The sequence below is a fragment of the Amblyomma mixtum genome, chromosome 3 (assembly GCF_055824585.1).
Source record: "Amblyomma mixtum isolate Tamu chromosome 3, ASM5582458v1, whole genome shotgun sequence".
Classification (NCBI taxonomy): Eukaryota; Metazoa; Arthropoda; class Arachnida; order Ixodida; family Ixodidae; genus Amblyomma; species Amblyomma mixtum.
The window spans coordinates 252,871,829-252,898,357 of NC_143014.1; the positions used below are offsets into that span (position 1 = coordinate 252,871,829).

Sequence of the window (26,529 nt, forward strand, 5' to 3'; positions counted from 1 at the left end):
GTGACACGCATCCCACATCATTTCTCGTAGCACTACTTCTATCAGGCTTTCACTTAACAGCTTTGAATCATGACTCATGACAATGCCTCCTCTAGTATGCTCATGAAGAAGCAAGCGTCAGCAGCATGGAGACTGTTGGCAACTTTTTTTGTGGACACCATGCTAGAGAAAAACCTCACTCACAAAATAGACACACTGAAAAGTCTTCTGCTATTGGCCAGACTCACAAGCTACTTCCACGCGATAGGTGAAATTTTCTGCAAATCCAGAACCCGAGAGACGAACTAAGTGACAGTGGTTTGGAAGCTGCCAGCCCAGTGCTCAAAGGCTTCACGCAACAGCACGTTGCTGCAAATCATCGCCTCTTGCTGTCAGTGCGTAACAAACTGCTTTAAATAGCTTGCCTTGATCTGGAGCGAGATGTTCTGGCGGATGACTGCGTCGTAGTGATCGTGCACTTTCTCCAGGGAGGTGGCCTTGTCCTCCAGGAACTTGTTCCGTGCCTGCAGTCTATGAAAAAAATAGAAGGAACTCATTTAAGAAAAAGAAAGGAAGCGTTGAGACCCCCCTCCCCCACCTCTACGTCCAGAAGCAAAACAGAGCATGAAAGCTAAACTCATACATTGCATTTTTCTTCAGACTACACCTCGCTTAACCAGGAGCCTCTGATGCCGATGCTAATGCTACTCTCGTTGCTACCATCAGATGCACCCCATCATAGCTATGTGATTTCTTACAAGTGCCGTAACAAAACAGAGGTTATAAATAGGCAGGTTTCCTTAACTGCTTGCTCCAGATCTAAAGGATTCAGGTATTGTACACTACCAATGAGCAATATTATGCGATTGCCTTTTAGCAGATTTTTTTTTAAACAGTCAATGAAAAATTAATTCATGAGCTGCGATTTCACCAGTGTTTCTTTAAAAAACTGGCATATATTCATGCCTTTGTAACGGCAGATATACACAAAACATCTGGTTGATATCATTGAACGCTCCGTTCTTCAACAGACGACTCGCTTTATACACAGTTTTGGTAGGGAACCAGCGTCCACATTAATGAGGTATGATTACAGCTGGAAATGCCTAAGAATTAAGGGTGTGCGAATAGTCGAAAGTTCGCATATGAATATGTATGGGGGTACATTCCAAAGAAACTCAGGGTATAAATACCGTAGTGAAGGGCTGCAGAAATTTCGACCACCTGAAGATCTTTAACGTGTTGCAGACATCACAGTACATGGGCCCCCACAATTTCACCTCCATCAAAATCCGACCGCCGCAGCCAGGATCGAACCTGCGTCTTTTGGGTCAGCAGCCTTGACTACTGAGCCACTGCGGCGGCCTATATATCACGCTGCATTGCATCCCTCGCACCTCCGAACTGCGTGTTACAGCAGGCACAGCCACAATTGGAAGTCCCCCTCTCACTTGACAGAAAAGCAGCCTGGCCGTTTCATAGCTGCGGTTTCTAAACTTTGCCTTTAGCCCGTGGCGACGGCGGCTGTTTGCCGTGCATTCCTTCCTATGACATTTCTTCTGGCCCCTTCAAATGTGAATAATGAGGTTTTATTAGCACTAATGATATGTTTAGTTGACAGTGATGTGCCAATTTAAGGATTTCGTTTTGTTACTCCTTTTGCATGACCACATTGTAGGTTTCATACTGTTCTAATCAAGTAGTGTCAAGTGTGTAATCCCTAATCAAGTAGTGTATATTTACGTGCTTTTGTTTTCTTTTTCCATGTTGTCCTGAATCCGTAGTGTTTGATTTACTTCAGTTGCAAAGACAATCCAATATTTTGAAAAAAAAAAAGAATTAGGGCAATGACGTTTGCCTGTATGTCTTTTGTGAAATATTGTTTCATACTGAACAGATATCAGATATCTGAAGCAGTTCTTGCTCCGTATCCAGAAATTTCAATATTCGCACACTCCCTACAAAGAATGAAGAGGAAAGTGAAAACTCATACATGAAAAGGAAGTGAAAATAATCCACTGCACAAAAAGAATGCCCAGAAAGAAAGCCAGAAGCCAAAAAATCCGTACTGTGCCAGGCTGTCCTGCAGAGCGGCGATGGAGTGGCTCTGCTCAGAGTTCTCTGCCTGGAGTCTCTGGATTCGCTCGTTCATGCTTTTGATCTGCTTGTCTACACGTGGAAACGAAAGCACAGAGTAAGGACTGAATTTATTCACCTTTATTTTCAATACCCTCTAGCAAGCACCATGGCTTATAAGGGAAGAGGGGAAAAAAAGGCAAAGAAAAGTGACAAAATTTTGCAGTTGAAAGCATACCATATTAATAAAAGAAAACCGTTTCATGATTGCACAGTATGCAAGGAATCATTTGTTTGCAACCAACGTTACTAGAATAAGCAGGAGAAATCACAACCGCCCATCCAGAAGCAGTTTTTGCCACCCTCGCTCTCCATTTCCACTACAAACTCTGTGGCGGAAGTTGTACTTCTCGGCGGCGTCTGATCGAGTGCCCCTGGAAGATATGGTTTTGCAATACGTGGCCCAGCGTTTCGTCCAGTGAGCGTAACCCAGGGGTCGACTCTCGTAGTAGCACCACAGCAACAGTACACAATGAAGACCTTCGCATCGTAACATTCAGCCAGTTACACGAGAGCGCCACTATCCTTGTTTCTTTCTAGCCTTGCCTCTCCCTGTTAAGGTCTGGCCTAATGGTGTCACTTGGTCTAATTCTTGAAATACGCCGCTCCTGGCACAAGAATGTGGGTAGCACAGCCGTCTTGGTCATGGTGCCAGTGCTTACAGTGATATAAACTTCCATTGAAACGGTCTTAAGGTAGTAGTCCCTGAGATTGCCGTAGTGCGTGCTAAGTAACATAAAACCACGCAGTCCTACGCTTCACCTGGCACTCAGAATAACGGTTGCCTGGGCATAAACATGCTTACCCTTCATCTGCACGCTGAGGTGGGCGTAGCAGAAGAGGACGACGAGCAAAGGCCACAGGCCTGTGGTGGGAGGCACACTGCGGTAGCGGTTGACCTCTCCGGTCGGGCATATGCTGGACAAAAACCGGGACAAGCAACTTGGAAACCTGCGCACACGGAACACAGGCTCAGACGAAGAGGCGCGCGCCAACGTTGCTCTTTGCAAGTTGACGTGGTCTGTCCTAGAGGACACTGCAACTGCGGGCACAGTTGGCACCGTAATATTCGCAACCAATGAAATGCGAACATGAGAACTAGAAATGAAAACGCAAAAACACAAGCAATTCCTCCAACAAAAAATGCAAACGAAATTCATTAACACATCTGAAGGGCATACTTCCCGCCTTCAAAATGATATCAACCTACGCTAGTATTGATCGTCTCCCGACTATGATCTCGTTTTCCTGTTCATGTCGTAATTGCATTGTTCACATTTCACTTGTCACTGATAATGCAAGCCCTCAGCACAAAGACGCGAGAACATCAGTTCTGTCATCCTTCCCCTGCCTTCACACTCAGCTACATCTCCAACCGAAATTTCGTTCAAAACACTAAGCGCACCAGTAAGACCAGCCTTCTTGCTCCAAAAAATAGCTGCGAAAATAAATTGGCAACCAGTGCAAGTAATGATTGAGGATATAGCACGCCCATGCTTTGGAACATTACAAATTAGAAAAATTCAATCGCATCAAAAACGGCAAACGGCAATCGAAAACGGCAAACTTTGTGCATTGTAATTGACATTTGAGGGGAATCTTGAATAAACTTCAAATTATAAACAAAATAACAGAGACGGTTTACTCCAACCACAAGCGGTAGCCCCGCACCCAGGAAAAGGATGAGCAGCAGTATACGCAGGTGAGAAGGATGAAGTTGCATACCCCGGTCCCAATATGCTATAGAGTGAGCAGTTGTTTCAGGGTGGAAAACATTGTGCCTAGCAAGCAACAATCTTATTTTGAAACATCTTGATCAAACACACAAGACAGACAGGATGTGATGTGAAAGTCGAAGAGAAGAAAACTGTAGCATTTTTTTTTTTTGACGGAAGGTGTGGCACCAATACTTCCACGATAGTGCCGCGCTATAAAAAATTTTTCTCAGGGATGAGAGAACCGAGAAACGCGCCTCAAAAATCGCATGACACCACACCAAACAAATCTTCCATGTCTAATTTGCCCCCCTTTGCAATAGACAGGACAGGATAACTGCAGATGAACGAACAGCAGCATGGCAGGCTCATTTTTTAAAACGGCATTAAGATAAGATCCTCCATATGAAAATCAAGAAAAAAAGATAGTTTTCTTTTGCTCGTCTGCATGTATATCGCGTATCGTGTTCTCTTACTCCAGTGATGCTAATGGGTGGGACCAATGAAAACAGCCTATCTGAGCACGTCGCGAAACATTCAGGTGAGGCCTTGCCAATACAACGCCCTGGGAGAAACGTGTAGAGGTAATCACGTGGTTTTTCTCAATAGGGAGGCCATCTGGTCCGAGCGCAGCTTAGCAACGGCGTCATAGTTGCTATTTACAAACAGGGTGGCAGCAGCAGTCTGCGCCGTAACATTAGAGCTGCGGCGTAGGCGTTCTTTCATTAACTACTTGAGCGTCTGTTCTTGGTCGTGCTCACAGGTTGACATTGACAACGTTCACTACTGGGTTATGTTGAGAAAAAATAATCCAATGCATTCATTAGGTGCAATAAATTGACCTTCATTGTCAGTATTGGCGATCGCAAGTAAAATGTGGTACTATGCAGTGACATTAAGCTAGTATTTCACCAAGCTTAGAAAATTCGTGCCTAGAGCTGCATGCAGCTCTGCAAGTTAAACATGAAACACACGTTGAATAGTGCACACCGCTGTGAAACATACTGCAGCAACTGAGTGCGCCTAAACTTCTACGAGGAGTCTGAACAGCTAGGATCACATATGTTATGCACTAAACTAGACCTGTCGATGTGAGACATGCTATGTTGCCATGCTACAAAGGGTGGATTTATAGATAATTCTTAAGGAGTGGGGCAGCGCGGCTGTCTTATTTGGAACATTTATTTCTTGCACTTTTTTTGTTGAGCAAAAAGGGTACAGCACGGTTTTCCTATGTTAACTTTCAGGCTAAGCGAGGAGGGTGACACCCCCTCCCGATACATCCTCTCCTGCCGATCTACTGTAGGCACTTCTGCCCTCTCAATTTCTGTAACCTCTCTGAGTGGCTCTTGGAGTTATGAATCAAAAGTAATTGGGTCGGACACCATTATGAACGCATTATGACACTAAAATTTGCATTCAGGGTCAAGAACTCAACTTTTTAGTATAATTTCCCATCCTCACTGCTGTATCAGAAAACATTCGAGGCAGGGCCAGCCACACAAAAACATGCTATGAAGATAAATATTATTCATGCCCAAAAACAAAATACTGCAGGATTTTTCTTGTCCTCACTGCTGCAGCAGACGCACTGTTGACACAACCAGCTACCCAAACATACGAAATGGAGGTGGATTACAACATTCAACAACAAGAGCAGCATCAACAGGCACGTTGAACACTAAGCTTGGATGTGATCATGTGAACATGCATGGCAGCATTGTTCACGACTCAGCCTAAAGCAGATGCGTGCACACTCATTCAGCATAAAACTCAGAGGGTTGTGCTATCCAGCAGTGTGTGTAATTCGACTTTCGACGGTATGTGGGCCACATTTATGAGAGCATACGACCCGACATTCGACACCGAAAAACTTGCTCAGGATCTCATATGAAGCTCTAAATTCATTCTAGCAAAGAAAGATTTTTTTTACAACCTGATGAGCACATTTGAAACCTGTCAACTCAAAAATCTTTATGCTCTCAAATACAGTGTTGCAGAGGACCATTTAAATATCAGCCACGTGTCAGCAAGCTGGACACGGAAAGCTTCCAGGGTAGCCATGTACTAAAATTTTTCAGGAAGCATAAGTTTAAGGGCAGTACTTTATACTGCATTAAGGTGGGATAGTTTGTTCGGAAGCATCATGAAATGCAAATGCACAGGACGATCCAAGACACATAGCATAAAAGGAAGGAAAGTTCTATTTCAGTGGGGCCATTTGTGAGAGTTCGTATCAAAAAATAGAGAGAACACAAACAGGCATGCTTTTCAAAATGTATGCTAGATATGGTTTTCTCCTGCCATATTTGCCAGCAGCTGTGTATACACAATTTCACTGATCTAAAATTTTGTGCACTGCACCTCGTCCAGTGAAATTAACCTTCTAGTCCTTAGATTGACACGAGACCACAATGAACTGGATGCAAGTATACCACTATATTTTGCGAAGTGCAGCCTGGAAGGAATCCAGGGGCACGCACGCACCTCCACCATCGCAAAACGGCGCAGGCAAAAGCGGCGAAAGACACTGCGTACCATGGAGGGCTAAGGCAATGAGTGAAAGCAGAAGTTCCTTCCTGCGCTTCCGCTTACCTAAGCTGCGATCAGTGCCTTGAGCGAATGCTATTTGATTATGATCATGCAAGTCCTGTCTGTTTCGTTCGAATAAGACAGCGGGGATTATGTGGAGATGACGCGGCAAAGAGCAGTAACTGGAAGCAGACGAATGTCTCGTACGAATATTTACGAGGTCTCCTGTACATAAACAACGGCCACAAAATCAAGCCCCATTCGCACCTGGGTCTCTTTAGTCTAGCTCCTTCGCTGGGTTTCAAACGCGCGTGCGGAGAAAAGGAAACAAGAGCGCGCCCAGACAACATGGAGCCGGGCTCGTTTCCGGCTGCAAATAAAGTCGCGTGGCGGCCTCTATTTTAATTTTTCCTTCCTCCATGACCTTCACAGAAAGCCAGGGGTCGGCCTCTCCACTAAACATAGAGGAATTAAAGAACTAAGGAAAGGCAGTTACACCACGTGCTTTGAAGCCGCCCCCCCCCCCCCCACTTGGCTGCTGCGTCGGCGCCCATGCGCAAGCGTAGCAGGCAAAGCAGCAGATGACGCCGCTGCGCCCAGTGTTACTATTGGCAGCACCGTTGGCGAAAGACTTCCATAAGTCCACGCTTTCCTTGCAAAAGCACGACATCCGGCACACTTCTTGGCGTGCAGCAGGGATAGCGAGGGCCTCTCCTGAGCTTTCCTTCCTTCATGACTCTAAGTTTTCCTTCCTCCACGGATGAGGAAAAATTTAGAGGGGAGAAATCATGTGACATTTTTGGAAGCCCGAAAAGAGCTTGGCGACATGTTGTCCGGGGGCGGTCAGACTGCAGCGCGAGTAGCGGTCGGTTTCTTTGTGGCCATTGTTCATGTCCGGAAGACCTCAGAAATATTCGTGCGAGACATTCGGCTCCTACCAATTATTGACCTTTGCTGCGTCGTCTCCACGTCATCCCCACTTTGCTCGAAAGAAACAGTCCGGCTTGCATGGTCACAATGTAGCATTCGGCAAAGGCACTTATAGCAACTGCTGTAAACCCTGGAAGGAACATTCACTTTCAGTTATTGCAGTGGCCACCATGATACACACTGTCTTTCGTTGCTTTTGCTTGCGTTGTTTTGCGAGGGCGCCCTTAGGGTCCTTGCAGGTTGCACTTGGCGAAATATACTGGCATATTACATCCAGTTTGTCGTAGACGCGGATTAATCGCCAGGATAGAAGGTTAATTTCACCAGCAGAAGTGAAGGGTGAAAAATTTTAGTTCAGTGAAATTGCGTAAAATGCAGAGGTGCTGCAGTGAAATTGGGTATAAATGCACAGCTGCTGCCACAGGCAGCATGGGCGTATGTGAATATCGAGAATTGAGCCTAGACTAAATATGTTTATTGTTGTATATTTAATTAATTAATTTGTTCCACTTAATTTTGATCAATATTTAAAACATAGCTACTTTAAAACGTAACCGCTATTCTGCTTTTGTGAGTTTTATTGTGTTCGCAATTTCTCAAAGCGCGATTGAGCTGTCCACTGACCCAGGGAGCCAGTTATGCACCCTTCCGTTCATCAAAATTGTCGAAGTCTAGAACGTCGCCAACGACAACGAACAATTAATGAACGCCGACGGCCTAAGCGTCACTGCCGCGTTTACATCAGGAGTTTTTAGAAAGGATAGTTGAAGAGTAAATTCCCAAATGTGGCATAGCAGGGAATTTTTCACCCGCCTCGGTGGCTGGTTAAGGTGCCCCTATACCGAGCCGGAGAACCCGGGGTCGAACCCGACCGCGGCGGCCGCGTTTCGATGGAGGCAGAACGCAAAAGGCGCCCGTGTGCTGTGCGACGTCAGAGCACGCTAAAGATCCCCAGGTGGTCGAAATTATTCCGGAGACTACGGCACCTCTTTCTCTCCTTCACTCCCACCTTCCTTCCTTTATGGCGTGGCGCAGGTGTCCACCGAGATACGAGAGACGGATACTGCGCCATTTCCTTCCCCAAAAACCAATTTTCCAATTTTCCAGGCAAGTTTGCAAAAGAAACGCCAGCAGGCTAATTTACACTGGCGCCTTACCTCCGAACTGCAACAGCAGCAGGGAGAACCTCCTCGCAAGGCAGACACGGGGCGAAGAACAGCCGCCACAGCAGGTTGTCCCCGGCCCATGGCATCAGCCGCTCGGAGTCCAGGATTCCAAAGACAGGATCCACGTAATTGATGTTCTCGATAAAGGCCTCGCTGACCTCTATCCGGCACCTTCCTCTCGCAGCAATATCCCGTGGAATATTCCAGCGGAGCCAGCGCACGAATGTTCTGCGTCTTCCAGACTGCGCGAGATTCGCCAGAGCGGCGCGCGTGTCACAGTGCAGTCTTCTTTTCATTCGCCAGACAAGCGCATCGCTTTCCTTTTCTCGCAGCACCTATTTTTAGAGTTTTATTAAACACCTCGTCAGTACAGTATAAAACGTTAATTGAGTACAAACTTTAATATTTTGTAGTGAAAAAATTTTGTTTACTAGGTGGTGTTCAATCTGAACGAGCCTCAAGGCATGCTGGGTACTCGACTTCCAGTTCGTTCAGCGAGATGCGCGTGTACAGCGCTCTCCTTGAAATGCGGAATTGCGAAGCTTAAACTCGTTCTTAATTTCTTAATACGCGCGAATGAAGTCGTAAGAAAGGTCAGCATGTTCTACGTGCATTATTATGCTTGCGCTCGACGTTCCGTATTGGAATTAAGGGCGGAAAAGCGTTGTAAGTGCGAACGTTAAGACATGCGTCGTCTCTTCGCGCTGAAGTTTAGGACGCTTCATTCACTCTCTACAAAAGTCCGCCTGTTGTTACGGTTATCGTACGGCTGCTACATAGTTCTCTAATATATATCAGAGTACATGTTTTCTAGAGGTTTCGCGCTTCCAGGCGCTGAATATATGGACTACCAGGAACCGCAGCCTAGCATTATGCATGAGCGCACTGGCGCGCACATTGTAGCAGGGTGGCTGCGACGGCAAAGAGCTTGAACCGTGCAAATCCTCGGAGGACTTTCGGTGCTTTTTCTATACACCCCGCGGTGGCCTAGCGGTTAGGGCGCTCGGCTACTGGGTCGGAGGACCCGATCCGGGACGCGGCGGACGCGTTTCGATGGAGGCGAAAGGCGCCGCGGTATGCTGCGCGATGTCAGCGCACGTTAAAGAACTCCCAGTGGTCTCAATTAATATGGAGGCCTCTACTATGGTGTTCCTCATTGCCCACGTGTCACTCCTCCTCTCAAAAGTTTGTGGACTTATCAATGTTTTACAACCTTAGCAAGGGGCACAATCTGTTTTATTGTCGGTTTTTCCACTTGCCAGCTAATTGCTTTCGTTGGATATTTGTTATGCTTTATGAAATAATTACTGCAGAAGCTGGCATGCTTAGCAACTCTCTCAAGTGATTTAATTTTAGTTGAGCTGTAATGCAAAAATGCAACTGCATTACAAATGTGTTGAATTTTCAGCACTACTGTAGTCTTTCTGCATGTACGAATTATATGCCCCGACAAGCATGCACTGAGACTTTGTGGCTGAAAACCTCTACTTATATGTGCATCAAGAGCCTGGATGGGCAAGTTACATGGCAGCTATTCCAGCAGTGAGAGGCGTCCACTCACTGCGGCTTTGGTGGATGCATAAAAACTTTGCTCACAAACAAAACTAACTGTGTATAGTTAAGCACTGCAACTGTACTGCAATGCATTTCACATCCTGCATGGTAGTGTGGGACATTTTTCAAGAAATGCCTCGGCGCGCCAGACAACGACAAAACGTAGAAAACACACCACAGAGTGCCATTTACATATATAGATGACATTACATGCCATTTACATATAACTTGCAGCTCTGAATGTGAAGAATTTCTGTACTCGATTTCCCAATGCTGGTTGCTGCATTATGTAGGCAAAAAAATGTACAAAAATAAATGCTTTGTTTTGTGTCATCTTTTGAATGTTCACTAGCTTCAGGATGTCAATTCGCCTAAGTTTTGTACAATGAAAGGTGAAAAACAGCCAGACTATGCTGGCTGCTATTTTCTTAATTATGTTATCTTGAAGTGAAGCTTTTCCCAACTTACTGAGTCAGAGTATGAAAAGAAAGGCGATAAATAATTCTTATCACTTTTTAATGCGATCAGCCTCCTTTTCTGCACACAGGAAATGAGGAAACATTACAGCAACAGGCGGGTCCACACAAGCAGGCAACTTAAGTGTAACAGGTTGCTTAATTATAATTTTCTACACTTGCTGCGCGCTGATGTCGACTAGTGTTCTGGTGAAGACGTGTTTCAGTTTGAGCATGAAATTAGTGAAAATGGCCTCATAAAACAATTCATAACTTTTACAAGTGGTCGTAAACATACCTTAACATTGCGATCAGAGCAGTGCAAGGGAATGAGACGCCGCCGCATGTGGTCGCGGTGTAGCCGCTTCGACAGCTGACGGCAGTGACCACACACGCCTTTATTAGCTATGGATTCGAGCTACTCGCATTCAGCGCAAATGTCTGAGGAATAAATAGTCCTGTCTTTTAACATCTTAAGTTGTCACGCTGTACTGACAGAGGTCGAACCGCATATAATTGCAAACATAGCTCGCACGGTGCTGCTGCTGTCATGCTAGACCAGATGTGGCACATCGCCAAAGTTGTCCGAGGGAGAAATTGGTGCTCCTCAAGGAAAGAAAACAACCTACTTAACAGAATTCTTCAACTTCCACAATGCTTTCAAACTCTGCCACCAACAAAATGCTCGAAGCATATAGCCTAGGGTTGACCGTCGCCGGCAGTCTGCCAGCGGATTGCAACGGCGCACTGTTTTGCCGCTCCCTATACTTGATGGCACTCGGGAACATGCTGCATCCGTTTGCAGTGAAGTTTCTGCAGGTTGAGGCAGTGCACAACATCCTTTTTCCAGCAATGTGAGTGCCAGTATTAAGGAGAGAAAGACCGAAACCGCATGTCTGCAAGCAATGGACAACTTGCAAAATTGCGGCAAAGCTGACTTACAGGAAGATGTTTTCCAACCGAAAACCCTCGTTCACAGACACGTTTTCGCTTCCTGCCCCGCTGCCTGAAGGGGTTAGCGCGAGGGGAGATGAGTCAGTAGCCCTGCACTGTGTCCTTCTTCGAAAAGGTGTGCGGGGCAGCCCCCAAATCTGCGTGAACCTGAAGCCCCGCCAGACATTGCCAGCTTTCGATGTAGAGTGTAAAGGAAAGTTGTGAAAACGTTACAATGATGCATTCCCTTGACGAGCACCTGTCTCCACCCGCTCTTCTCGTTCGCGCCTCGGCTCTATTTTGTCCTTTCAACAATTTCCCTCCCATACAGATAAAGGGACGTCTCTCCTCTCCCTTTTCGAAGAAGAATGCGAGATTGCCGTCTGCGTACGAGGGTTTTTGGTTGGAAAATTGTAGAGGGCGCTCGTTATTATGCAAGTTGTCCATTTGCACACAAACCAAACCACAGGAACGACCCGGAAGTTCGAATTCACGTGACAAAGCTGCGCCATGATGCAATGTACGCCGTACGTTGGGCACCATCTATTGCAATAAATATTGAATCCAATAGTTTTCAGAACCTTCAGAAAATGGTCAGTTTACCCATGGTAAGGAAAGATCTAACACTAAGCCGAATTCTTGATAGGCCACGCCGGTGACGTGCATATCAACAGCGAGGTAGGGGGACTAGACCGCTCGTGACATGCACGAAAGTATGTCATAACTACGTGACAACATATTTAAACAAAAGGGCGCATACAATCGACAAAAACTTTTCGAATATTCAATTACAGCTTAAATACTCACCTGTAATAATACAATTGTTAGGTTTTCTTCTTATATTTCTTTTAAATGTTTTTAAAGCGCATCAGTTCAGGCGAGGCAGCAGCCATGGCGTCAGGCAGAGTTCGCACACATGAACGAATTTCGTCCAGACCGTCGGCTCAAAGGCATTTAGTTCTCCCATACGGTTATACTCGATGTCGAGGAAGCGTACATGTCAGCGTACCCCATGCCTTGCTTTTACCCATGTTTTTACCTCCCTGTCGGACTCTGACCTGGGGCCTCCGGAGCTTCTGCTGGCCGACATTCTACGTCTCTGTGAGAAAAACCAAGCGTCGCACACTTCGGGTCCTGGATCAGCCCCATCGCAGTGATGAAAGTTCGGCACCAAGGGTATCTGTTGTCGCCACTCGTATATTCTATATGGCGAGCATCGAACGAGAGCTGCTGTGTTGAGAGTGTTGTCACACTTCACACAATATTATACCTTTACAATAACCCCTTTGTCGCCTTTTCAAGGCCAGGAATGCACCTCCCATATAGCTAATTTGGTCAAATGTTTAGGGGAATCCCCCAAGGTGGAGTAGATTTGTAATAAGGGAGTAATTACTCATTGGCATCCACCCGAGCGCAGCCATACGGCTACAAAGGAAAGCTTTACAGCTTTCTCAGAAACTTCGTAGTTAAAGAAAAATTCGTCCTGGTCCGGGGTTCGAACCCAGGACCACGGCTTCACCAGAGCAGTCGCTCTACCAATTGAGCTAACCAGGATGGCAAGCTTATGGTAGGACGAGAGCGAATTGATCAATAACTCGAAGTGGGAACTGTGTTGGTCAAATGTTTAGGGGAATCCCCCGAGTTATTGATCAATTCGTGCTCGTCCTACCATAAGCTTGCCATCCTGGTTAGCTCAAATGGTAGAGCGACTGCTCCGGAGAAGCGGTGGTCCTGGGTTCGAACACCGGACCAGGACGAATTTTTCTTTAACTACGAAGTTTCTGAGAAAGCTGTAAAGCTTTCCTTTGTAGCCGTATGGCTGCGCTCGGGTGGATGCCAATGAGTAATTACTCCCTTATTATAGCTAATTTATTTGTGAAGTGATTTTCGTACCCTTCTTACTACTCTGCACATTTGTCCACAGTTCTCAAAAATTTTACAGCAGGGTAATAACATGCCTGACCAAGACCAAGCATTAACTTGCAGTGACGGGTGATACCACACAGAGCATGCAAACACACAATAAGGGTCCGTGCTTTCATTGTAGCAAAAAAGCTACCAGGAACTTACTGAAAAGCCCAAAGACTCGTACAAAACATTTAATTACATTTTAACAATTTCACAATCAGTCGCCTAAGACAAACATTTCGCTAAACTAAAAATATGAACATCAGCAGATTCCAAGTGTCCCTGGAACCCCCAGCCCCCTGCAGTGGATATTCAGGGAAGTAAGGCTGGCCGCTACCTCCTCCTGGCAGGCACTGCGTAAAAAAAAAAAAACATTGATGCGGCTTTCACGCCCTCCTCTAGGTCAAATATATCTCTTCAAAACAACCAACTGGAGTTCAACGATACATACGGCTGTTTCATATTAAGCGACGTGATGGAGAACGTTGCCACCCTCTTTAGGTACCACAAGAATCGTATCATTCCAGAAATCCCAAACATCTCATACAAACTCGCCACAAAGGCCCATTTGCTGTGATGCTCAGTGGTGCTGGTAAAGGTTGTGGGTTGGATTCCCGGCCACGGTAGTATACATTTAGGGGGCACGAAACCATGCACTTTGACTGAAATTTTTCGTTACATCTGAAGACATGGTGAAAGTTTACGAAAAGTGTGGGGAGGATTTACTGACTATTGCTTCGCAGGAGTTAACCAGATTTACAATTGCATGCTTGAATAACCAAAACGGACACTTAGCGAAATTCATATCACACATCGCACGTGTGAAAGCTGCTGAAAATGCTAGTACAGTCTGTGGCACAACCTGGCGACAGCTTGCAATTTTTTCCCTGCCCCATCACTTCACCACTTGGCTCAAAGTCTGGGTGCACAATCGGCCACTATTAGTGCCTCCGTACGGCAGCCTCGCTCTCGGGCCGCAGTGTTTCTCACCTCAGTGCCTCTGTTTCTGCATAGCTTTTAAAGCTTCGAGAGTTTCAGTGTGCGCTACACAAACTCTCATTTATCATGGCCAATGAGAACGCGCAGTGTCCTCAGGGCACAACAAACAAAACAACGTTCGGTGCTATACCTCCTTTCGAAATAGACATTTTACTTACTGGCAAAGTACAGTGTTGCGTGCAAAAAAGGAATCGCAATAAAAAGAAGATTACACTGAGCATGCGATGGAGTCCTGTCTTTCATCTGCAACCCGATAGATGGCATGTTTTTTTTTGTCTATGTGTAGCAGACTGCAACAACGTGCCAATACTTGTTCGCTCGTCACTCACGGCTTCACTGGTTGTGTGACGGTTTCTACCACCGAGAGATTTGCGCAGGAGTGGGTCCCGGTGTGATTGCAACTCACAACGCCCTTGTTTCTTTCTTGGCTTGTTTTGAATTCCATTAGGTTCGGAGGTATCTTTTTAGAACTGCAGAGATATAATAAATATTCTGCGTAAACCTTAATGTCAGCTAGGATCACAATGGGGTTCCTTCTGCCGCTTCCTTTATCTTGTGCTGAGGAAAAACGAACGGAGTATCAGTAGTGTCTCGCACGACAGTACAATGACGACTCAGTCATAGATATTGGTTTAGTTTGTGCAGTTTAAAGGCCAGAGCGAATAAGGCTATGAGGGATGCAGTAGTGTAGGGGTCTGGAAAATTTCAACCACCTGGAGTTTTTATTAAGTGCGCTGACCTCGCACTTCGCATTTCGCCTCCATCGAAATCTGACCGCCGCGGCCGGGATCGAAGCCGCGTCTTTCGGTCGACAGCCGAGTAACATAATCACTGAGCCACCGCGGCGGCTGTCATACATCTTCAGAGACAGCTAATGGCTTTATATGTTTGGAGCACCTTTGAAGTGCCATATACAGCCTGCACTAGTTCATAGCACCCCTGTCAAGCACGCACGGTAGAGTGCACTTGCAATGAGCGTCACTTCCTAAAAGTGTACTCCAGCACAGCTAAACGGAGTAACATAAGTGCACTCGCCGAGGTGTGCACTCGGGTCACAATGCATTCACAGAACACACTTTGTGGGCGAATGCATATGCTCGGCAGCAGAAACTTCCAAATGACATGTATAGTGAATAAAGAAGTACTCGCAAGTTTATTTTACTTGCTATACCACTGTTTTTAAATATATCTTCTCTATAGCTACAGCGAAGCAAGACCACAAAAGAACACGGTCAGATGCAACTCCACTGCAGGGTGCCATCTTGCTTGCTGTCAAAATTCTGAATAGTTTTGGCTGGTGCTGTCTGTCCCTCTATTTCCAGTTCTCTTCATAGTTAAAAACTGTTTAAGAGTCCTTTTTTTCATTTTCATAGACCTATTCAAAAACTCCACTCATTTTCTGTTTCCGTTTTTTTTTGACGAGTGCACTTTACTTTTCTGTTTAGACCACGTAGCCTGAAGTGTCACCAGATATGTCGAAGAGCACTCTGCGTAACTGTACTTAACTTGCGCCCTTGGCAGTTGTATTATGGGAAAAGGGGCTCCAGAGCTTTTAAAGAGAAAGCTTAACTACGGCATGTTCCACGAGTTTCGCCGACCACGTTGCTTTGACCTTGAGGGACCTTTAGTCGCTACAGAGCTGTGCCAAAACAAATGATGAGCGGGAGCATCAAACGCAAAGTAAAGGCGCATAACTGGCCCCCTGGGACAGTGGACACCTCAGTCGCACTTTAAGCTACGCGGCGGTAGTGACAGGTGTGTGCTGCATGCATTGGCATTGACAACGTTGTGGCAGAAACACGGCACTGAAGCTATAGGCTACGGCGTTCATTGTGTTCCATGGCGTTGGCGTTATCAACGCTCTAGACCCTGATGATTTTGAGGAAAAGGATGGGTGCATAACTGGGTCCCATGGTCAATGGACACCTCAATTGCACTTTGAGGTACGTTGTGGTGGTGAGAGAGAGATTTGGGCTGAATGCGTTAGCACTGACAATGCTCTGGTAGACACGGGGCACTGCAGTAATAGGCCGCACCGTTCACTGGAGTGAGCAGCCTCTCGCGATCAACCCACCTGCCAAGGTCGCAGGGCGGGCGCGCTGCTTATCCAGTGTCCGGACAGCACTCAACGTTACAGATGCCAAGCCGCGTCTAGCTGCCTGATACACCACAGCTTTCGCTCTCTAACCAGGTTCAACAGTAGTTAAACAGCAGCTAGGTTTTTCCTGTGCGCTGTAACTGAGGTCTGTGTCGAACGGCATGCCATATCTCACTGTCTTTTTTACGGGAGCGAAGAAGTAAAGTCTATTCACAGCACGCTTAATAGCTCATCCGCGGCCAACAGCACCCTGCAAAACAATGTCTCGAGTGTGTGCGTGAAGCCTGAGGTTCATTTGGCCTTCAACTGACCTTGATGATCCAACACCTCCACACCGCCACACCTGAGACATACCTCGCGGCCTCACGATACTAGAGCGCTAGGAAAAAACTTGGACAACGCCTAACCTACCATTAACAGTGCAATACGATAGCATTACAGATCCCCCTCGTTTAAGTGCCCCTGTTTATGAACAGAGAGTCATAGATTGTGGGGAGTCCTCATACCACTACTGGTGCAGCGGTTGAGCAATGGATCGCCGCACCGGCAGATGGCTGTGCTTGCGAGACACTGGGGCTTGTGAGACGCAGAGTGCTGTTCCCAAGCTCGCGTCATGCTCATTTTTGCACAGGCAGTGTTTCGTGAGGCTGTCTATCTTTCCACGAATCAGCTGATACACAGTGCTGCAGTGGGAAGGTGGAAATCGCATTGAATTTATTAGAATTTCAATGCTGCCTGACATGGCGTGAGGGCTGCCCACAACCCGGTGGGCAGGTTGCCACCTCTCTTTCGTGACGTGGACGAGAGCCAGCTTTTCTTGTGAATGGGACGTCTAATGCTAGCACATTAAAAGCATTCCCAAAGCACCAACCCGGTCACCCCCGGTGTAATCCACTCCGTGCCTTATGTACGGGAATTTTGGGGCTACACCTTCAGTCACCAAATTCTGGTTTGCCTGAAGGGCTCGATGAGCGCGCGCTCCTTCATTATAAGTTCTTGCTATCTTCCTCCTCTTACTATCCGACCGCAATCTTACTGCATTGATAAAAATCAACGCATTTCTGATGTCAAGATACCCAATCTCACTGCAATTAAGATGGTGCCCTTATCGCTGATGACTGCATTTATCATTCTTCTACGCACTCAATGTTCTTCATTCTACTCATAGTCGCTAAATATTGTTCGCTGTTCTCAAGAACAGAGAACACATAGAACACATAATCAGCCATGCAAGAACTTAAGTACCACCCTGGCCGTTTCCTATCTCCTAATAGCACATTTTACCTACCACATCAAAAAACCATCTTTTTGGGGTTATTAAGGTGAGCTTTATCTGATTCTCCTAACATCGTCCTCACAACTACCTTGCCCTGTGTCAATTTATTTTCTACAGTAACTGGCAGTATACTCTGAATATATTCATGATTAACACATTGTAACATACGAGTAGGAACACATAGACTTAGACTTCGAAGTAAGTATAACAAATCGACTGCGCTTAAACGTCACAGCAGTCAGATGTAGCTTTAAATCCTGTGCTACGGACCATTCGAGATCTCTTAACATAGGTGCCCCATGCACATATTATACCAAGAACAGAAATAACTCCTACAGCACTGTTTCGTGTGTGGTCGGCATAAGCGGCAAAAGTGTCGGTGCTTGGCAGCAATTACAAATGCTGCCTGGCGTCATTATGCTTTCTTCTTGACATTTTTTGCTTACAATGTGGGCACATGGGAATAAAGATCTCCAGTTGGTTGAAATTATTCCGGAGCCCTCCACTGCAGCACCTCTTTCTTCTCTCACTCCCTCCTTTATCCCTTCCCTTACGGCACGGTTCAGGTGTGTACTGAGATCTGTGACAGATAATGCACCATTTTCGTGCTGAAAAAAAAAACACTTTTCAAGAACAGCTGTAGGACAAGCTTCAGAGTCATGTTGGTTAACTCTTCAGATATTGCAAATGACCCATCACGTGGCCTTGTTTTCTGCGGTTCTCATTGTATAATGTGCTAGGCTCCTTAATGGCACACTACCAAATATTGCCGGAATAGCAGTGGCCTGAGCCTTGGTGCTACAGAACCCCAGCCTGAACGTATGCCGTCTTACCGCTCATCTCCTCGCCTAGGTCGATGCGGCAGAAGAGGAAGACGAGCGAAGGCCGCATTCCAGCAATCGGAGCCATCTCCCGCAGTAGGGTACATGCTGGCAAGCACCCACGCCGCAAGGAGAGATGCAGACGCCTGCGAATTAGGAAACACAAGTTTGAACAAAGAGCCGTGCACAAACGGCACTCTTTCACAGCAGTCGCTGCTGTTTATATGTTGTAGGCAAATTCGCCGTCAGTGCGACCACAATTAGTACCATGCAGCACCTTCTGTGCATAAACGCAACTATCGCAGTTTAGACATCTTTCTCTTCCCTTCACACCGAGCTGCATCTCCTAGAGATCTATCTTGAGAAATATCAGGCATCCATTTCATACAAACCTTTAATTCCTCTCAGACAAGCGCTGTGAAAAGAAACTCACCAGCAGCTCTAGCAAGCTTTCGCATTATATTTGCGCAAAGATGTACCATTTCTCCCACCAGTCTACGTGTATGCATGAACACTCAGTTTCTTATGCACACTAATCCCGAAATATATGAGAGAAGTTAACACATGTAAGGTGCCAGTTTCACCCAATATGCTTGCTCCCCACCAAGCCGGGTGCTTAAGAGGAATTCTTTGCTTGAAAAATAGTTTCCAGATTACTGCTGTAGTTTCTTTTTTAATATAGTCACGTCCAAACGCTGCGGTGAGGTGCAGCAAATTTTCTTGGAGGGAAGCATTCATTGTTCTCAGCCCACAACTGGCGCTTTGGTTTAATCTGATGCCGCCAGATAAAGGCACCTGCAGGCGTCCTAGCACAGATCCCCAATGGAATCGCACTGAAGCGTCGGGTGCATCAAGGGCATATTTCCATTGCATTTCATAAAAAGATCCTCAGCACATTTGTTAGCTTTCGTACACAGCATGACTGGTCCATTTTGCACAATGCAAATTTTTTCTTTTTTTTTGGTAAAACTACCTGTTTGCAAGCGGCTTAACTTACACAAAACGCGAGTTGTAGACAGGAAAATACAGTACTTGAATATTCTACGTAGCCTACAAAACACCTTTTTATACACTGCACCCTAACAGAGGGCACCCTCCAGGGGGCAAGTTTACTTTGTCAATTTTACCAGTGTGAAATTGTGCAACATATTAATCACTTCTGTCCTTACATTTTACCAGAAAGTGTCTCTCTGAACCAGCTGAACCAAAACCGTAAGTCACTGTGCTGTGTCTGTTGTTAATATGAGCATAAAGCCCCCATTAGGGCTCGATTGCACTTCTTGAGGGTGGTGCAATGAGTATGCTCATAAAATTGTAGTAGATAATGCTGTTTTCAACGTTTTAGTTTATGTTTTTTTTCTAAAATGGCATGTTTAAGAAGATTCCACACTAGAAACTGAAGCACAAAACGCCGGCCTCATTTTCTCTCAGTTATTACGTCGTGCTACTGTATTTCTGAAGTTAAAAGCCATTTTTCTTCCTTTCAGGCTATACAAAGAAAGATAACAACCACATGCAAGAGCAGCTAAGCAATAAAAAACACATCGAATTAAAAATGTTAAACTAGAACATGTAGCAGTACAAACACTCAAACTCCTATGGGGATCAGTTTTTCATTACAAGAGAGCTGCTTTCCGAGACCAAAAACTTTGACACCAGCGTTGTATTAAAGATGCAATAAAGAGAATTTGAGTTGATCTCTTTTTTCATGGGAGCTCGATCTACACGCTTCAAGCATTCTCAGAAACATCGAATTAATATCCTGTGTTGCCGATTTCCCTATTAAATCGGATTAAACGTCCAGGCTCCCGCCATTTGCTTTTTAACCTCACTGCAGAGAGTAGCAGGGGTCAACCAACATGGTTGCCAAGGAGGAAAGCATGTTCAGAATGCCAAAATATGCAAGTTGAAGGCTGCACTATGTTCAGCCGGAGCCGACGAGATGAGGAGAAAACACAGTTCGCTTGCTTTGGGCTTCTTATTTCAGCGACATGTTCTCTTAACTACAAACATGTAGCAATTTTACCAACTACTGCTTATATTGCAGACAAAAAGAGTAATACAAATAACTTTGGGAGCTTTCATTGATTACAATAATTTCTGTGGCCATCGCAGAGTAATAAGGGTGTCTTCGCAAAAGTCCATGCATATATTTATTTCCACGGCCTCAATTTGCGGCTATGTTGTATATGACAAGCTATTTAATCACAGAACTGCGAAAACCAATGTTAAAAAATTGCTGGCGGTTTAGCATTGCTAACCACGAAATACTGTGTGGTTAGCAGTGAAAGTGCGTTTCCTCTAGTGACTTGCGCACACATGGAAGCTGATGAAGGCAACGACGTGCCCTGCACAGCGCGAGAGTGCAGCAGTTTAACACGAGGCTGTGGTGAAAGCTTAGTGCTTTCGTGCACTGGCCAGAGAACTGAAAAGTTCTATTTAATGAACTTCCCCAATTGGTTCGGAGGGCCGTGACATCATTAACACCATGTGACCACCAGTGGACCAGTCATACGGCAACGCAGAACCAAAATCTGAGCAGAGTCTTTGTTCAGTTGTTTTGTTTGTTTCGTAGGGTTTAATGTACCAAACCGACTCAGGCTACGAGGGACCCCGCAGAGGAAGGCTCTGGAATTTCGACCACCTGTGTTCTTTAACGTGTGTTGACGTCGCACAGTACATGGGCCTCCAGAATTTCGCCCCCATCAAAATGCAACCACCGTGGCTGGGACCGAACTCCAGTGTCTTTCAGGTCAGCAACCGAGCACCATAACTATTGAGACACCGCAGCGGCTTCAACAGTCTCTGTGGCAAGTGGTGTCTCCTATACCAACAGAAACTAGAAGCTCAACAGCTGAAACTGTTGAAAAAAGGATATTGGAAAGGCTATCTCACAAGGAAAGACGTCAGGATATTAGCAGTGTGCTGAGTTAAAAAGAAGAAACTCGAAAACCTCTGGAAACCTCATTCCTAGCCTGACCAATGGTGCCGCGAGACACAGCGGCAGGGTGAGAGAGAGAGTTTGTACTGCGGACGCTATGTGGGTGCATGCGCACCTGCTTTGCCACAAAGTGACGAACAGATGCGGCGTGCCCTGTATATGAAGGACGTTTACCAAAATTGGTCAGCCTGCGCTGCAGTTTTAGCTTCAAAGAAGAGTGCACAAAATGAAAACACCTAAAGAGCTGCACTCACATTTAACATTTCAAAATACCATAATTGTCGGTGAATTGTTTGGAGTAAACGGCACTAAGTACAATAGAAACAATGAAAATATCTCTTCGGTACACTCTGCATTTCTAAACGACACAGCGTAGAGCCACTAAACTATATTTTGTGGTGTTTGAGAAGTGACACGCATGCCACATCATTTCTCGTAGCACTACTTCTATCAGGCTTTCACTTAACAGCTTTGAATCATGGCTTATGACAATGACTCCTCTAGTATGCTCATGAAGAAGCAAGCATCAGCAGCATGGAGACTGTTGGCAACTTTTTTATGGAAACCATGCTAGAGAAACAAACCTCACTCACAAAACAGACACACTGAAAAGCCTTCTGGTCCTGGCCAGACTCACAAGCTACTTCCACACGATAGGTGAAATTTTCTGCAAATCCAGAACCCGAGAGACGAACTGAGCAACACTGGTTTGGCAGCTGCCGGCCTAGTGCTCAAAGGCTTCAGGCAACAGCACGTTGCTGCAAATCATCGCCTCTTGCTGTCAGTGTGTAACAAACTGCTTTAAATAGCTTGCCTTGATCTGGAGCGAGATGTTCTGGCGGATGACTGCGTCGTAGTGATCGTGCACTTTCTCCAGGGAGGTGGCCTTGTCCTCCAGGAACTTGTTCTGTGCCTGCAGTCTATGAAAAAAATAGAAGGAACTCATTTAAGAAAAAGAAAGGAAGCGTTGAGACCCCCCTCCCCCACCTCTACGTCCAGAAGCAAAACAGAGCATGAAAGCTAAACTCATACATTGCATTTTTCTTCAGACTACACCTCGCTTAAGCAGGAGGCTCTGATGCCGATGCTAATGCTAATGATTTCTTACAAGTGCCGTAACAAAACAGAGGTTATAAATAGGCAGGTTTGCCTTAACTGCTTGCTCCAGCACAAAAGGATTCAGGTATTGTACGGTACCACTAAGCGAAGTTATATGCGATTACCTTTTAGCAGATTTTTTTTTTAAACAGTCAATGAAAAATTAATTCATGAGCTGCGATTTCACCAGTGTTTCTTTAAAAAACTGGCATATATTTATGCCTTTGTAACGGCAGATATACACAAAACATCTGGTTGATATCATTCAACGCTCCATTCTTCAACAGACGACTCGCTTTATACAGAGTTTTGGTAGGGAACCAGCGTCCATTTAAAGAGGTATGACTATAGCTGGAAATGCCTAAGAATTAAGGGTGTGCGAGTAGTCGAAAGTTCGAATATGAATATGTATGGGGGTACATTCCAAAGAAACTCAGGGTATAAGGAATACCGTAGTGAAGGGCTGCGGAAATTTCGACCACCTGGGGATCTTTAACGTGTTGCAGACATCACGCAGTACATGGGCCCCCACAATTTCACCTCCATCAAAATTCGCCCTCCGCAGCCAGGATTGAACCTGCGTCTTTTGGGTCAGCAGCCTTGACTACTGAGCCACTGCGGCGGCCTATATTGCACGCTGCATTGCATCCCTCGCACCTCCGAACTGCGTGTTACAGCAGGCACAGCCACAATTGGAAGTCCCCCTCTCACTTGACAGAAAAGCAGCCTGGCCATTTCATAGCTGCGGTTTCTAAACTTTGCCTTTAGCCCGTGGCGACGGCGGCTGTTTGCCGTGCATTCCTTCCTATGACATTTCTTCTGGCCCCTTCAAATGTGAATAATGAGGTTTTATTAGCACTAATGATATGTTTAGTTGACAGTGATGTGCCAATTTAAGGATTTCGTTTTGTTACTCCTTTTGCATGACCACATTGCAGGTTTCATACTGTTCTAATGAAGTAGTGTCAAGTGTCTAATCACTGATCAAGTAGTGTATATTTCCATGCTTATGTTTTCTTTTCGCATGTTGTCCTGAATCCGTAGTGTTTGATTTACTTCAGTTGCAAATACAATCCAATATTTTGAAAAAAAAAGAATTATGGCAATGACGTTTGCCTGTATGTCTTTTATGAAATATTGTTTCATACTGAACAGATATTAGATATCTGAAGCAGTTCTTGCTCCGTATCCAGAAATTTCAATATTCGCACACTCCCTACAAAGAATGAAGAGGAAAATGAAAACTCATACATGAAAAGGAAGTGAAAATAATCCACTGCACAAAAAGAATGCCCAGAAAGAAAGCCAGAAGCCAAAAAATCCGTACTGTGCCAGGCTGTCCTGCAGAGCGGCGATGGAGTGGCTCTGCTCAGAGTTCTTTGCCTGGAGTCCCTGGATTCGCTCGTTCAGGCTTTTGATCTGCTTGTCTACACGTGGAAACGAAAGCACAGAGTAAGGACTGAATTTATTCATCTTTATTTTCAATACCCTCTAGCAAGCACCATGGCTTATAAGGGAAGAGGGGAAAAAAAGGCAAAGAAAAGGACAAAATTTTGCAGTTGAAAGCATACGATATTAATAAAGGAAAACCGTTTCATGATTGCACAGTATGCAAGGAATCATTTGTTTGCAACCAACGTTACTAGAATAAGCAGGAGAAATCACAACCGCACATCTAGACGCAGGTTTTGCCACCCCCGCTCTCCATTTCCACTACAAACTCTGCGGCGGAAGTTGTACTTCTCAGCGGCGTCTGATCGAGTGCCCCTGGAAGATATGGTTTTGCAATACGTGGCCCAGAGTTTCGTCCAGTGAGCGTAACCCAGGGGTCGACTCTCGTACTAGCACCACAGCAACAGTACACAATGAAGACCTTCGCATCGTAACATTCAGCCAGCCACACGAGAGCGCCACTATCCTTGTTTCTTTCTAGCCTTGCCTTTCCATTTAAGGTCTGGCTTAATGGTGTCACTTGGTCTAATTCTTGAAATACGCCGCTCCTGGCACAAGAATGTGGGTAGCACAGCCGTCTTGGTCATGGTGTCAGTGCTTACAGTGATATAAACTTCCATTGAAACGGTCTTAAGGTCTGAGATTTCCGTAGTGCGTGCTAAGTAACATAAAACCACGCAGTCCTACGCTTCACCTGGCACTCAGAATAACAGTTGCCTGGACATAAACTTGCTTACCCTTCTTCTGCACGCTCAGGTGGGTGTAGCAGAAGAGGACGACGAGCAAAGGCCACAGGACAGTGGGGCGAGGCACACTGCGGTAGCGGTTGACCTCTCCGGTCGGGCATGTGCTGGACAAAAACCGGGACAAGCAACTTGGAAACCTGCGCACACGGAACACAGGCTCAGACGAAGAGGCGCGCGCCAACGTTGCTCTTTGCAAGTTGACGTCGTCTGTCCTAAAGGACACTGCAAGTGCGGGCACAGTTGGCACCGTAATATTCGCAACCAATGAAATGCGAACATGAGAGCTAGAAATGAAAACGCAAAAACACAAGCAATTCCTCCAACAAAAAATACAAACGAAATTCATTAACACATCTGAAGGGCATACTTCCCGCCTTCAAAATGATATCAACCTACGCTAGAATTGATCTTCTCCCGACTATGATCTCCTTTTCCTGTTCATGTCATAATTGCATTGTTCGTATTTCACTAGTTGCTGATAATGCAAGTCCTCAGCACAAAGACGCGAGAACATCAGCTCTGTCATCCTTCCCCTGCCTTCACAGTCAGCTACATCTCCAACCGAAATTTCGTTCAAAACATTAAGCGCACCAGTAAGACCAGCTTTCTTGCTCCAAAAAATAGCTGCGAAATTAAATTGGCAAAACCAGTGCAAGTCATGATTGAGGATATAGCACGCCCATGCTTTGGAACATTACAAATTAGAAAAATTCAATCGCATTATACGTATATAACGGCAAACTTTGTGCAGTGTAATTGACATTTGAGGGGAATCTTGAATAAACTTCAAATTATTAATCAAGATAGCCGAGACGGTTTACTCCGACCACAAGCGGTAGCCCCGCACCCAGGAAAAGGATGAGCAGCAGTATACGCAGGTGAGAAGGATGAAGTTGCATACCCCGGTCCTAATATGCTATAGAGTGAGCAGTTGTTTCAGGGTGGAAAACATTGTGCCTAGCAAGCAACAATCTTATTTTGAAACCCCTTGATCAAACCCACAAGAGTGATAGGATGTGATGTGAAAGTCGAAGAGATGAAAACTGTAGCATTCTTTTTTCTGGTGGAAGGTGTGGCACCAATACTTCCACGATAGTGCCGCGCTACAAAAATTTTTCTCAGGGATGAGAGAACCGAGAAACGCGTCTCAAAAATCGCATGACACCAACCCAAACAAGTGTTCCATGTCTAATTTGCCCCCCTTTGCAATAGACAGGACAGGATAACTGCAGATGAACGAGCAGCAGCATGGCAGGGTCATTTTTTAGAACGGCACTAAGATAAGATCCTCCATATGAAAATCAATAAAAAAAAGATAGTTCTCTTTTGCTCGTCTGGATGTATATTGCGTATCGTGTTCCCTTACTCCAGTGACGCTAATGGGTGGGACCAATCAAAACAGCCTATCTGAGCACGTCGCGAAACACTCAGGAGAGGCCCTGCCAATACAACGCCCTGGGAGAAACGTGTGGAGGAAATCACGTGGTTTTTCTCAATAGGGAGGCCATCTGGTCTGAGCGCAGCTTAGCAACGGCATCATAGTTGCTATTTACAAACATGGCGGCAGCAGCGGTCTGCGCCGTAACATTAGAGCTGCGGCGTAGGCGTTCTTTCATTAACTACTTAAGCGTCTGTTCTTGGTCGTGCTCACAGGTTGACATTGACAACGTTCACTACTGTGGTTATGTTGAGAAAAATAATCCAATGCATTCATTAGGTGCAATAAATTGACCGTCATTGTCAGTAGTGCGATTGCAAGTAAAATGAGGTACTATGCAGTGACATTACAA

The 26,529-nt window shown here is 45.6% G+C and overlaps 1 protein-coding gene and 1 non-coding gene across 2 annotated transcripts in view; both read right to left on the reverse strand.

Annotated features, from left to right (window-relative positions):
* Positions 1-12,880: 12,880 nt before the first annotated feature.
* TRNAT-GGU (transfer RNA threonine (anticodon GGU)) lies at positions 12,881-12,954 on the reverse strand. Its single transcript has one exon. It is a non-coding gene; the product is annotated as a tRNA-Thr (tRNA).
* A 529-nt stretch (positions 12,955-13,483) lies between these two features.
* Positions 13,484-26,529, reverse strand: part of LOC149354383 (uncharacterized) — a 37,756-nt gene continuing 24,710 nt past the window's right edge. Inside the window, exons 6-7 of the mRNA XM_089577497.1 lie at positions 18,515-18,648; positions 13,484-13,661 (exon numbers count right to left, since the gene is read on the reverse strand). Of these exons, the coding sequence (XP_089433623.1) occupies positions 13,642-13,661; positions 18,515-18,648 (154 nt within the window). The 3' untranslated portion in view covers positions 13,484-13,641. The remainder of the gene's footprint in view (positions 13,662-18,514; positions 18,649-26,529) is intronic.